The 12,452-nt window shown below is 51.2% G+C and overlaps 1 protein-coding gene across 5 annotated transcripts in view; it reads right to left on the reverse strand.

The window, feature by feature from the left end:
• LOC143143470 (uncharacterized) overlaps positions 1-12,452 on the reverse strand; it is an 82,798-nt gene that overhangs the window by 13,984 nt on the left and 56,362 nt on the right. For all 5 annotated transcript variants that reach the window (XR_012991161.1, XR_012991160.1, XM_076304740.1 and 2 more), the window contains one exon: positions 103-233. Coding sequence is in view for 3 of the 5 variants with exons in the window: in XM_076304740.1 (XP_076160855.1) it covers positions 103-233 (131 nt within the window). In the remaining 2 variants the exon portion in view is untranslated. The remainder of the gene's footprint in view (positions 1-102; positions 234-12,452) is intronic.

Genomic DNA, 12,452 nt, shown 5'->3' on the forward strand with positions numbered 1-12,452 from the left:
TGATTTCGTCGAACAAAGGCGACATTGTTTTCCCGAATCGTCCTCGGTGCGAGAGCAATCGTGCCCGTTTCGCGAATCCCGATCCGCGGGAAAGATCGTTACCTTGTACGAGATTCTGTCCTCTTCGTCCGAGGACGGGGCACCGGGATCTTCCCCCGAAGTCGCTACAGCTTCCGTTTCCGCTGGCTGGTAGTCGACCTCGCTGCTCCAAGAGTGCCGCCTCTTCAGGTCCCCTGAAACCAAACGGTTCAACGGTGCAACGGCTGCTCGACACGAGACTCTTGGAATTCGAAGGTGTATCGAACCTCGGAGGATTCTCGAAATTCAAAACTCGTCTCTCGATATTTGCGCGACCAGAAATTCACCCGAGTTTCTACAATTCTCGAAATACTTGCGACGTAAGATCTCGAAAGTTCAGATACCACGGAATCTCGAAGTTTGGAATCTTTCGCGGTCTTGTAATACCGGGACGAGTGAATCCTCCAGAGTTCTAGGCTCTTCGAGCTGTGGATCTTAAAATTCTGCGACTACGAAACGCGAGGCCTAGAAAAGTTCAAATTTACAAAGTTCTCGAAACTCCGCGGAACCTGAAAGTTTGGAATCTTTCGCGGTCTTGTAATACCGGGACGAGTGAATCCTCCAGAGTTCTAGGCTCTTCGAACTGTGGCTCTTAAAATTCTGCGACTACGAAACGCGTGTCCTAGAAAAGTTCAAATTTACAAAGTCCTCGAAACTCCGGGGTAATCGAAAGTTTCGAGATATCGAAGTGTCGGAGGTTCCCAGGATCCCAGAATCTCGAACTTTCGGAGTAGCAGTTATCGTTGCTCTCCGAGCGGAATCTCTACCGAAGAAAACGACAGAGGGAATCGCTCGTTCGTCAAAATATCGCGGAGGGATAAATGAAAAGGGACACCGTGCGCGGCGCGTGCCAGGAGGCTGCCGGTAATTAATACGAACCGACTCAATCGGGCCTCGCTTAATTAGAATTGTCACTATCGTTCATCTCGGCGGCAGCTGTTTAACGTCAACTCGCCAATCGAAGCGTGGCTGACAAAACTGGCCGCTACCACTTTTTGCCCTTGGACGGCGGGACGGCGGTGTGTATAATCCGTACACCGTGTTCACGACGTTACGTCTCCTGTTACGGGCTACGGATTTCCCGTGACGATCGCGATGGAATCCTTGGTCGAACGGGGACGATTATTAATTCCCAGCCGGTACGAAATCGTCGAGGCGGCCCTGCTACGGCTCGAGAGTCGTTCGATCGGTCGTCGAGCTAGAAAATCGTTCACCGTATCGCGCCCAAGAGATATGGTACCGTTCCACGAATCTTTTCAACTACCGACACTCGAGAATCATCGCGTTACCGGTTTCGTTCGCCAAGTCCGCTCGAATCGTTTCGTAGCGGCTCCTTGTTGCTCAATCGGGACGGTCCGTGCGGTGAACGCGCAACAGCGTCGAGCGAAGCTTTGAAATAAACACGGTCGCGGGATTTCCGCACGCGACCCGGAGTATTTGAAACTGAACTTCGAGATGGCTAAATTATCGTCTATTTTAAATTTCACGAGTGGATTTGACCGGAACTTTAGCGCAAATCTGCAGGGTGCTTGCAATCGTTGCTAACGATATCGACGAATTTTTTGAAGTAAATATCAGAGCAGCGTTTAATTTCAATTCGGGAGAGAAATTATGTACGTAGAGGTGTCTTCTATCGAATAAACCTTCCAGCTGTGTACAGTGTAATATTTATTTCGAAGACGAACGTATATATGTACTTTCGACGTAGAATATTGACAACAGCCGGTCGAAAGCAGGGATAAATTTTCGAAAGGGATCGCAAACGATCCACCGAGATCGTCGAAACGCTTTTGCGGATTTTCACCGGCGCCTACGAAACATTTAAGGTCGATGCACACCGGTTGGAACGAGGATAATGATCGAAGATAAGCTCGCGGGTTAAACACTGTGTTCGAGACGTGACTTATGGGATTCGATCGGGTATAGGAGGCGCGGATTCTACCTACAAATTTACTCGTTTACTCGCTTCGTGGAATGCCACGGGGTCCCACGGGAAGAGCGAACACGGAGCGCGGAAAGAGGAGTGCGTACCACCGCCGCCGCGCTCTTGGCCCGACGATCACGAAGAGGAAATTTATCGGTTCGACGGTCGAAGTGTGAATTACGTCGATTCTCGCGTGAGCCGCAATAAAATATTCCCCAAAGCTTCATCGCATTGTGCCTCGTATACCTGCTTATTTGCATCGGCCGTATCTCACGCGTTTCGCGCGCGATTTTAAACGCGGCGGCCTCGACGCGACTCGGTTTATTAACGTTAAAAACGCACGGTGCGTCTTCGAATCGTCGGATGTTTTTTTTCAATGTCCGAACGGAGAGAAACGACGGGAACAATTTCGAAGAATCTCTTCCCGTGTAAAGACACGCTGTAGGCGTACGATGTACGATACTTTCGAGGTTTGATGAGCGAACTTGGGGAATATCCAGAGGCACGGAAAATAAGAAAAAACAGACGGTGTAAATATAGCTTTCGAATCGGTTCGTTTTTTCAGGTACACGGGTTCAAAATTATTGGAGATTTTCGGTGCGAAATTTCGAACGAGACGAACGGTTCTTGATTCTCGATTCAACGATCAAGTTCTACCGTTCGATCCGATGCATTGAAAATTTACCTTTACAAATTTCATTTTCTTATTTTGCCTTCCGTTTCCGATGTTATCTCAAACGATTGAAACACTCCGAAGAGGGACTTTTTAAATCTCATATTCGATCCACGAATAGATACAATAGATACAAACTTTCCAAAACTTTTAAGCGATAAACGTTTGGAAAGAAAAATAACGAGCGATGGAGACCTCGAGGTTTTCGATAATTTGATAAAAATGTTCCAAAAATGGCACGCTGGACAACGCTCGGTTTAATTTAATCGACCATTATCTCCTCCACCGAGGGTGTCCATCATACCTCTTCGCGAACAATACGATTTTTCCATACCGGCCGTTAACGCAAAGCCACGAACGCCTCCGCGTTTCGCGCCGCCGTAAAACATAATGGACGCCAATTTGACACGGGTTCCGCGAGAGTTACGAGCGCGAACACCTCAAACTTCCTGTCGTTTCGCGGGGTGGCGGGCTGCCATGCCCGGGCATACGCACGTGCACGCATCACGGGGATACACGCGGACGGCCGTGAATTTACAAGCACGTGCACCCGTGCACGTGGCTTCCGGGCCCCTCGGACCGGTCGACGCGCGTAATCCTAATCTTTTTCAACCGTGTCCACGGAAACCGGAAGCAAGGTGACACGCGACGAGATTCTAGAAAAACAAAACTCGGAGCGAACTTCTCGACTCGAATCGAACAGAATCGCGTGGATGTGTTAGTTATCGAATTGTTGTTCCTTCTTGTTTAGAAAAATCGCGCGACGCGATCGTAAAAGAATAAAATTCTTACTCGAACCGACCGTTTCAATTCGATCAGAATGGAGCCACGTTGATCGGTTAATTATCGGATAATTGTTCTTTCTCGCCTGAGAAACTTATTCGATATATTTCCGAATAACCTAAAAACACGATTCTCGTAAGACACAGAATGAAAGTTTCAAAGTTTTTCGAACGATTCTCCAGACCGCTCCACGTACGCGAGCGTGTATTTGGAAAAGTTTGGAAATTTGGAAAAAGAAGTCGGGAGAACAAACCCGTGGAAGTTTGCAACACCAACTGGAGCCCGTTGGTGGACGATGATCGATATTTCCGGAATTTGCATACCGGGACATAGAATTCTAATTGCAAAGAAGCGGGTCGAGCCGGTCGGATGATAAATACGGCTCAGCGCGCACGGAGGCAGCGGATGGAAAATCGTTTCTTTGCCGCTAGCGGGTAGCTGGCCGCGGTCTCTCGAGCGGGGGAATCCCATCGGGCATCGTCCCGAGCGAAATAGTTAATGCGACTGTAACTCATCTCTCTCGATTTCTTACGTCGTCCGACGTACGTACGAACGTAGGTACGTACGGACGAACGGACGTCTCAATCGACATGGGCCACAGCGAAAAAGAACGGTTACCTGGTCTAGTTCTTTCGATCGATGATCGACGATCCGACAGCGCCGGCGACGATCTCGCGGAAACTCATTAACATTTAACCGGTAATCAGCGTGTGATTAACGAGACGGTGGCCCCTAAGGCCGGGCTGGTCCGTGCGCGGGCCGTGCACGATAACAGCTCTAAATCGGATCTTATCATCGGTGGATCTCGGTATCCGAAGGTCGTTAACAGTCGCCGTGGATCGGTGAACGCGGATCGTCACGATCCGGTGACGGTGATCCATGCCGTGGTCCGTGTCATCGTTTCTTGTCGCGCGTGCGCGCGCGCGCGTTCGCGTTCGCGTTCGCGCGCCACAGATACCGACCGTGCGCGGTTAGAAAGAGCTGCTCCTCGGCTGCCGAGACTCGTCCTCCAGCTCGAAACATCCGGCTTCTCCTTTACATTTCCATCTTATTTATGGTTATCGGGCATAACTAGCGGTCCCGTGGCTCGTAGCGGATCGTCTCCTCGTACGATTTTCTCGATCGAGGCTCCCCGGTCGAGGTTCAGTGTCCCTTGTTACCCGCTAGTCCGCGGTACTCTCTCATCGGCTCGGCCCGCGCACCACCGAACGACGTTCTCCAACCGTGAACATTGTACTACGAGGCACACAGACCGCTCGTCGTTGATTTTACGCCGATCGTTGCGTCGAATGCTCGATATCGTCGCGTAGACGCACGCGAGACGTTACCCGGCGACCCTCTCGGCGACGCGCGATCCAACGTTATTGTTCATCGAAGGTTCGTGTCGCGCACTCGATCAACCCCGTGGTTCCGCGACGTTTTATCGCGGTATGCGCCACCGCTGGTCATGTTCACTGACACGTGCGATCACGGATACGTTCGCCGAGATATTACCGCTGGATTTCCTCCCTAGCGCGGAGCCACCGCGTACAAACGTACGTTCGCCGAACGATCGAACGACGACCACGACGCAATTCGCACGGTGCGTGGCTCGCCTTCGTGGATCGTTCGACGTCGACCAGCATCGGATAGTTTTCGGGGCCGCAGGTGCACACTACAGGTTCACTCACAGGTGCAGCTCCGACTAGACTAAAGGCGGGAGCGTGCTCGTTGCCGGCAAGTACTCTAGGAGAAGAGAGAAAGAGGAGGCATACCGGTGCTTCGATTGGTCCATGCTTCCCGCGAAAACGACCCAGCCAATCACCGTGACTGGCGGCACGTAATTGCCGGGTATCACGATTCACAAAAACGGGGGAGGGATACCCTTTCGAAATTCCCCGAGGTAAGGTTCCCCCTTTACCTTTTTTTATTTACGCCGGGACCCCCGGTTACTATGCGCCCCGACGGATTTCTTGAAGTCTATATCGATATTGTCCACGCACCGTACCACCCAGCGACGCCCTTCGATTACGGGGGTTCTACGAAAGAAGCCCTCGCGTCTACTCCCCCACCTCTCGACGAAATATTTTTCTTTTTCACCGTCCTCGCTGGGAATAAGTTCGAGGTCCCGTTTCAACCGACGCGAGAATTCTTCGAGCATCGTAAACGCGAATATTCGATAAAAATTATTCGATCGACGGTACATCGAACCCTGTCTCTTCTTTATATTTCTCAAAGGTGATATCGTGCGCAGATGTCATCGTGAAATCTAGAAATTCTTCAAAGCGGAGTAACATCGAATTCTGCACCACCTCTCGTTCGAGAACGTTTACCGATTTTTTTCAAAACGCCATCCGACGATCTCACGTCCAAGGGGGTTGATCCCTCGTAAACTCCGTTCACCCGATGAAAATTGTCCCGGTGCTCTTCGACCGGTGAGATTTCCACGGGACGTTTCAATTTCCCCCCATGGAGCGTACTTTCCGTCGAAAATCTCGTTAAGTCGAAACGCGCGAACAAATAAATAAGATTTCGAGAGAAAGGCAAGAGACTCGCACGATTGGGCGGACGTTCGTGAGTGGTGGTGGCGAGTCGAAGCTCGAGCGAGAGAGAGGGGGGCTCGGGGGGGGGGGGGGGCGAAGGAATAAGGCGGAGGAGGGCCCCGCGACCTCTGACCCTCCTGGGAACCACGAGGGGCTCGAGGGCCTCCTCGAGAAAGAAGCTCGGGAATCCGGCGGACCCACCCGGCCGAAATACTTCCACGAGAGTGCCTGCTGCCCCGACCGGCGACCTCGATCGTCTCGAATCGCATGCCGGGTAATACGGCATCGATCGCGAATTAATTTGTCCTCGAATTCGCTCCGGATGATATTCGAGAGCGGTGTTCGAGAGCACGTCCCGGTGATACAAATTACTCAATAAGGAAACCGCGCTCGTCCGCTTTCATTAAACGCTCCGTGACTGGGTGGCTCGATTTTTACCCAGCTCCTCGTCCACGTTTCACGCTCGTTCTTTTTCGCGTTAATTCTTCCACCGACTTCCATGTTTCGCAGCTTGGTGGTACTAGGACGTTAATGGATATCAATCCGGGACGATACACACTGCCCTCGAAATTAGTATCGTGTTCTATCTTTACGTTCTTTCTCGCGTTAATTCTTCCACCGACCGGTAACCGTTGATGTTTCGCAGCTTGGTGATATTAGGACGTTAATGAATATCAATCCGGGACGATACACGCTGCCTTCGAAATTAGTATCTTATTTGTTGGAATTCAACGATATTGACCCATGCAGCGTTTGAGAAGTTAAGGCATGGTGGACGAGCTCGATACCAGCCTTCCTATTTTTTCGGTTGGTGCGCCGACGTGATCGTTACACTCTGTTCAGTTGTTCGTAACCATACTCCGCTGCACGACTGTATTATATTTATCTCAAAATAAATGTCCTATTTACATTTTCTCTTATGCTCGATAATTCTATAATCCCACAGTATTCTATTTTTACGTTCTTTTGCAGCTTGATGGTATTAGAACGTTAATGGATATCGATCGGGGACGATACACGGTGCCCTCGAAATTAGTATCGTATTCTATCTTTACGTTCGAGAAGAAATAAAAGTCACGGACGGGTCTAGACGATTTAAATCTCGACGCCGACCGAGCTTCGTGTTTGTTTTGCGTTTGAGAAATTACACGAAGAAACAATTTCTCGATTACCCGTGTGCACGACAACGCCGAACGACAAAAGAATCCCCGCGATCGTTGAACATGGAATCTTAACTCGAATCTTTCAAAGTTTCGAATGTAAATATCGGGTAGAGGAAACTTCACAAAAATCAGATACGAATAATACACTCGAGATCGAGCAGTTTGATCAGTTTTCCGATAAGAGAAACAATCGTACGGTCGATTCCCCCGGAGAATTTCCCCGGTGACACGGCGTCGTGCTCACCGCGCATGTGTGTCACGGGCGATACGTTACCACCGGTGGGGGGCAAACAAATCGTTATCGGAACGTTGCTTCTCACGATTCCGTGGGGAACGAATTAGCGAGGTACGCGATACGCGTAGCGCTCCGAGTGAAAGAAGAAACGTTTAAAAGAGAAAAAGGAAACAAAATTCGAAAGCTCCAATTAACCGGGCGTCGATCTATTACTTTCGCTCTCCCATTGTTTCTAACGCCGGGCACGAGGAAAAACATTGTCGTTAACGACCGTGGGCCCTGTATTCGTGGCTCTCTCTCCCCGTCCGCAACCCTTTCTCTCTGCTTTGCATCATTACGGAAGATTGATGTAGTAACGGTATACGGTTGTTCATCTCGCGGTTAAAGTGTCTCGTCTTTTTTCGCGGCCGATATTCCTCGAAAGCCGGCCGCGCGGCGAGTCGAGCGGGCCCTAATGGCCAACAGACGACTACAAAGAGAAATTTTTCGATAACGCCGTCGGCCTGCCGCTCGGCTGAAATTTGTATCGTCGCCGGCCAATCTGCCACGCGGTGGTTTCGAAGGCCCGCGTACGCTATTTCCACGCCGATGTATGGCCCTTCTTAGCGGCGTACGGCGACAACGCGTAAACCTCCTTGCCGCGGGATAAATCCTCCTTACCGTGAAACTTTCCACCCAGCCATCATTTAGGCGGGATCACGCCGGGCCCTTCTTCCGCGTCGTAATTTCTTTGCGCCGAACCACCGCGCGTGTAAACGCGCCGTTGGATTCCCTCGTGGTTTACCATCGGGCCCACCGAACGCACCGAGAGCGATGGAAATTTTTGCCAAACGTGCCCCTGGGAACCAACGACGATACGGTACCGATCGTTCAACGCCGACGAGACACGTTTTCGAGCTATCGTTGGAAAATCACGGCTTCCACGAGCGAAATTTCGAATTTGGATTATATTTTTCGTCGATGTTTCGCGAACGGAACGGATTCCGAGGAAATACGTTCGTTGACCGATAATCGAAACGTGCAACCGAGGACGGTGCACTGTGGACTCGCCCAAGGAGCGTGTAATCCTCGAGTGGCTCCGACCGAGTAATTTACGCTCTTGTATTTCAGATTTAAAATAGTTTAATCGCGCGCCCGCCCCTCTCGGAATTAATTAAATTTTACACGCCGTTTAGCGAGATACCCGTCGTCCGTAATACGAGACGTATATCATAGACCACTTCGGATTTCAGCGCTGCCCGTAAATTAGATAAGAACGGTGTTAACGATCCGGGAAGAAGGGCGGGGAAAATTGTCACGAATGATCGCAGAACTAACGACGGGATCAATTAGATCGCGCCTAAGATAAGATTCAAATTTTACGCGACACCTAGACCGTTTAAAAAGATGTCCCGCGTTGTACGAGGCGAGACCCGTATCGATTTGTGTTTCTTTCTGCCAACTTTTACGGTGATTTCGCGCTCTTTGCTTCCAGCTCGTTAACATCGTTCCTATCTAAATTAGTCGTATCTGAGTTCGTATCTAATCCGAGGTAAACGTCCGAGCGCGCGTAGTTATCGCGAAGCGGGTAAAGTGCTGCGCTTGCAGGTGTAATAAATTTTTCCAAACGGTTGCGTCTCGTTTCGGAGCATGTTTCGTCTTCGTCGAGACGTTAAATTCCAAGATTTCCGTGAGAACGCGTCGCGAGTCGTTCAACGGAAAGTACGGATTTACGGTGCGTTTGGTTCTTTCGGAAGAGAAAAACTCTCGACTTTGTAATTAATACCAAAGACGCCGCTCTGGTGATTTCAACGCGTGGTTAAACACCGTGTTCGTATCGAGAGAGCCGAAGATACTTCGTTCGACTGCGTTCTTCGTTTTTCCGTGTAATCGCGAGGCAATTTTGTTCGCGTTTCCGTTCCAAGAAGGTCGTGGAAAGCTGAACGGAAGAAAAACCCTGGCCCCATGACTCACCGTGTTTGATTCTCACGCGTAAAGGCTGACGCGCGGTTAAACGAGCGTCGTTTCCATCGTTTCCATCGTCGTCGTCCTCGTCGTCGTCGTCGTCGTCGTCGTCGTCGTCGTTCGTCCTCGGCGATATTTTTGTCGACGCGGACCAGGATTTAAGGGGCAAGCAGGCGCAGAAAGCGCGCGAGCGTGTAATGGTGATTGAATGCGGCTAATGGTCGTCCCGTACGGGACTCAGGGCCCTCCGAGATATACGTTATGACTCGGGCATAACATTTACCGGGTGGTAAACAGCCGTGCATAAACTCCAATGGTCCAGGAGCAAGCCCCTCGCGGAAGAAAACCGCGAGAATGCCACGGTCGCTGATCCAATTCCATCTTTTGCTCGTATTTATAGCAGTCGAGGACTGTACATACGGACGAATCGGTTACGGGCACCGATACGAAAACGAATTTATCGTTCACCGTGGAGACTGCCTCGCGTTTTAGACGTCTCGATTCACCGAGCAACGCTCGAGAATCGTCGAATTAATTTTTCTAATTTCTGCATCTTCGATGCACCCGGTGCAATTTCTGAACCCCGAGTCCCGCGGATCGAAGTTACGACTCCGTCGGGATTATTTTATTCTCAAGAGCGAAATTATCGAGTATCTTAAGCGTCGTGATTTACGGAGCGCGAGTGTTCGTTGCGCTACGCGCAATTCCAACGCGTTGGAAACCCACGGTTCCGAACTGTACGTCGAGATAATTTCCTCGGCTACCACCGAGTCGAGCGTTTCACGCGTCGTTCAAATTTCTATCTACGCGTCTCCGGTGCACCCTTCCGCGCGTTACAAACCCACAATACCGTAGCACGGATCCGAGTTTCCCCGCTCCTCTCGACCGGTCGCGTCACGAAGTTACCACCCACGAATAATCGTTGCTCCGATTAGTCTTCGCGACTCGTGAATCACAAAGAAGACGTCAAAATCCCACCCAATTTGTTATCGGCCGTCCTCTCCGTTCACGGTTCGCGGCGGTAGGCGCGCGTGTTGCGCCGCGGATGCGACGCGGACGCGTTGCATCGCGTCGCGTCGCGTCGCGCTTTTAAATCGCGAGGGCTGTCGCGCGGGCCCCGCCACGGCGACAAACTTCTCCGGACGACACACCGCCGTGACAAATCGTTCTAAGCAGCGTGACGCCGTAAATCAAAGCCTCGCCACTCGAAACGGTTCTCCGCTGCGCGTAAAGAAAGGATCCAGAACGAGAGAGAACGGGCTCGGTGCGGGACCGAGAAAACGATTCGTGGAACGTCGTGGTGAACGCGGAACAAGAGAGAGAGAGAGAGAAAAGGACAGAGAGGGTGAAAGGGGATACAGCTACGCCGTTCGCGAGCCCATAGCTAAACCACGATTAAATCGTAGTCGATAAAGCGTCGGTAGGGCATTAATAATAATTAGGCACGGCGCGGCTCGAAATTAGCGGCCAGCGTCGGTTGCCTAGATAATAAACTTGCCAATGAGCCCCGGGATTGCCGACGCTAATAAATTAAAGAATAGCGTAAGCGCGCGAGAATCCAGGAATTATCACCGGGATTAATTGGGGAGCGTCGTAAACTCGGTCGCAACGGAAAGAATGATAATTGAATGCGGCTCGCTCCGGAAAAGAACGTTTTACGAGCCGGTTAAGTGCTCTCGAGGATGTTCCGGCCTCTCTGTGCGCGCGGCTTCCGTCTCGTTCGTATTCTCCGAGATTAGCCCCCCAACCCTACCCCTCAACCGACGAAGCGAACGAAACAACCGGGGAGGGACGGCAACGGTTGCGGAGGAACCGATGCAACGCGACGATGAAATTTTAATAATATCGAAACTCGATCAACGAATACCGGGAGGCTTCGATTCTTGCACGTGCTCTCCTTTGAGACGAAGTTCGTCGCTCTATCCGCGGTAATATGTGCAATTTCATCTCAAGAGGGAAAGAGAGAAAGAGAAAGGGAGATATTTGTACGATAAACGCATTAGGGTGTTAAAGGGGCATCAAGGAATACCGGGAGGCTTCGATTCTTGCACGTGCTCTCCTTTGAGACGAAGCTCGTCGCTCTATCCGCGGTAATATGTGCAATTTCATCTCAAGAGGGAAAGAGAGAAAGAGAAAGGAAGATATTCGTACGATAAACGCGTTCGGGCGTTAAAGGGGGGATCTCTCTGGGCCCGATAAAACGCACCGGGGGAGTCCCCTTCGGTGAGCGGAAAATAATTATGCCGCGCGCGCGCGAGTGAACTCGCGCACTCGCGCACTCGCGTACTCGTTCGGTCCGCGATAATCGTATGCGCGAGAGCGCGGAACCCCGCGCGTGGGTGGATTCGCTAAATTTCAATCTGCTTGGTTCGCCAGGACTGGCGTCATCCGAATCGTCATGGTGCGACGGGGCCCGTGACGTCGCGACGCGTGTGGTCCCCCTTTCGGTTTATTAAGTCCACCCTCGACCGAGGGGGGCCCCCGGGCGCCAGGATCGCCCGGTATAAAGAACGTTGAGAGGCTCGGTGAAACGGGATTAATATATTAATAAAATTACCGTGCCCCGTCCCCCCTCAACGCACACCCTACCCCCACCTAACCCCCCAATGTTCCGACGCGCGTGGTTTTGTACCCGTTCGGGCGTACAGCGTCGCCCGTAAATCACACCGGCAGCGTTTTGTTGTTCCTCGCGACGTTGGAACGATGTTGTCGTTAATTCGAAACGGAACCGCGAATTCTCCCCGCGCGATTCGCCTCGTAACTTTCGTGGAAGCGTTAACACCGACGCGGGAATTCGTTCCTTTTTCGTTTTTCGATGATCAACGCGCGACCGGAGAGAAGTTTCCGAGCTACGAGCGCAACGAATTCGTGTTACAGCTCGGTGTCGTCCCGTGACGTCGATTCGAAGAGACGAAACGACGAACACCGAACGAAGAATCAATATTCCACGAGCGTGGTTCGCTTCGTGTTCGATCGTATGTACGGGCGAACGGGCTTTCGTATTGGGAAGAGGTTGATAAAGGTCTGGGTCAAGGTGAATCGATCTATCGATTTTCAGCTGCGTCGGACGCGTAGGTGGAAAAGTATTCTCGATAACGGAGAATCTACGGAAACGTGTCATAAAATACAC

Source organism: Ptiloglossa arizonensis, chromosome 2 (genome assembly GCF_051014685.1).
Source record: "Ptiloglossa arizonensis isolate GNS036 chromosome 2, iyPtiAriz1_principal, whole genome shotgun sequence".
Lineage (NCBI taxonomy): Eukaryota > Metazoa > Arthropoda > Insecta > Hymenoptera > Colletidae > Ptiloglossa > Ptiloglossa arizonensis.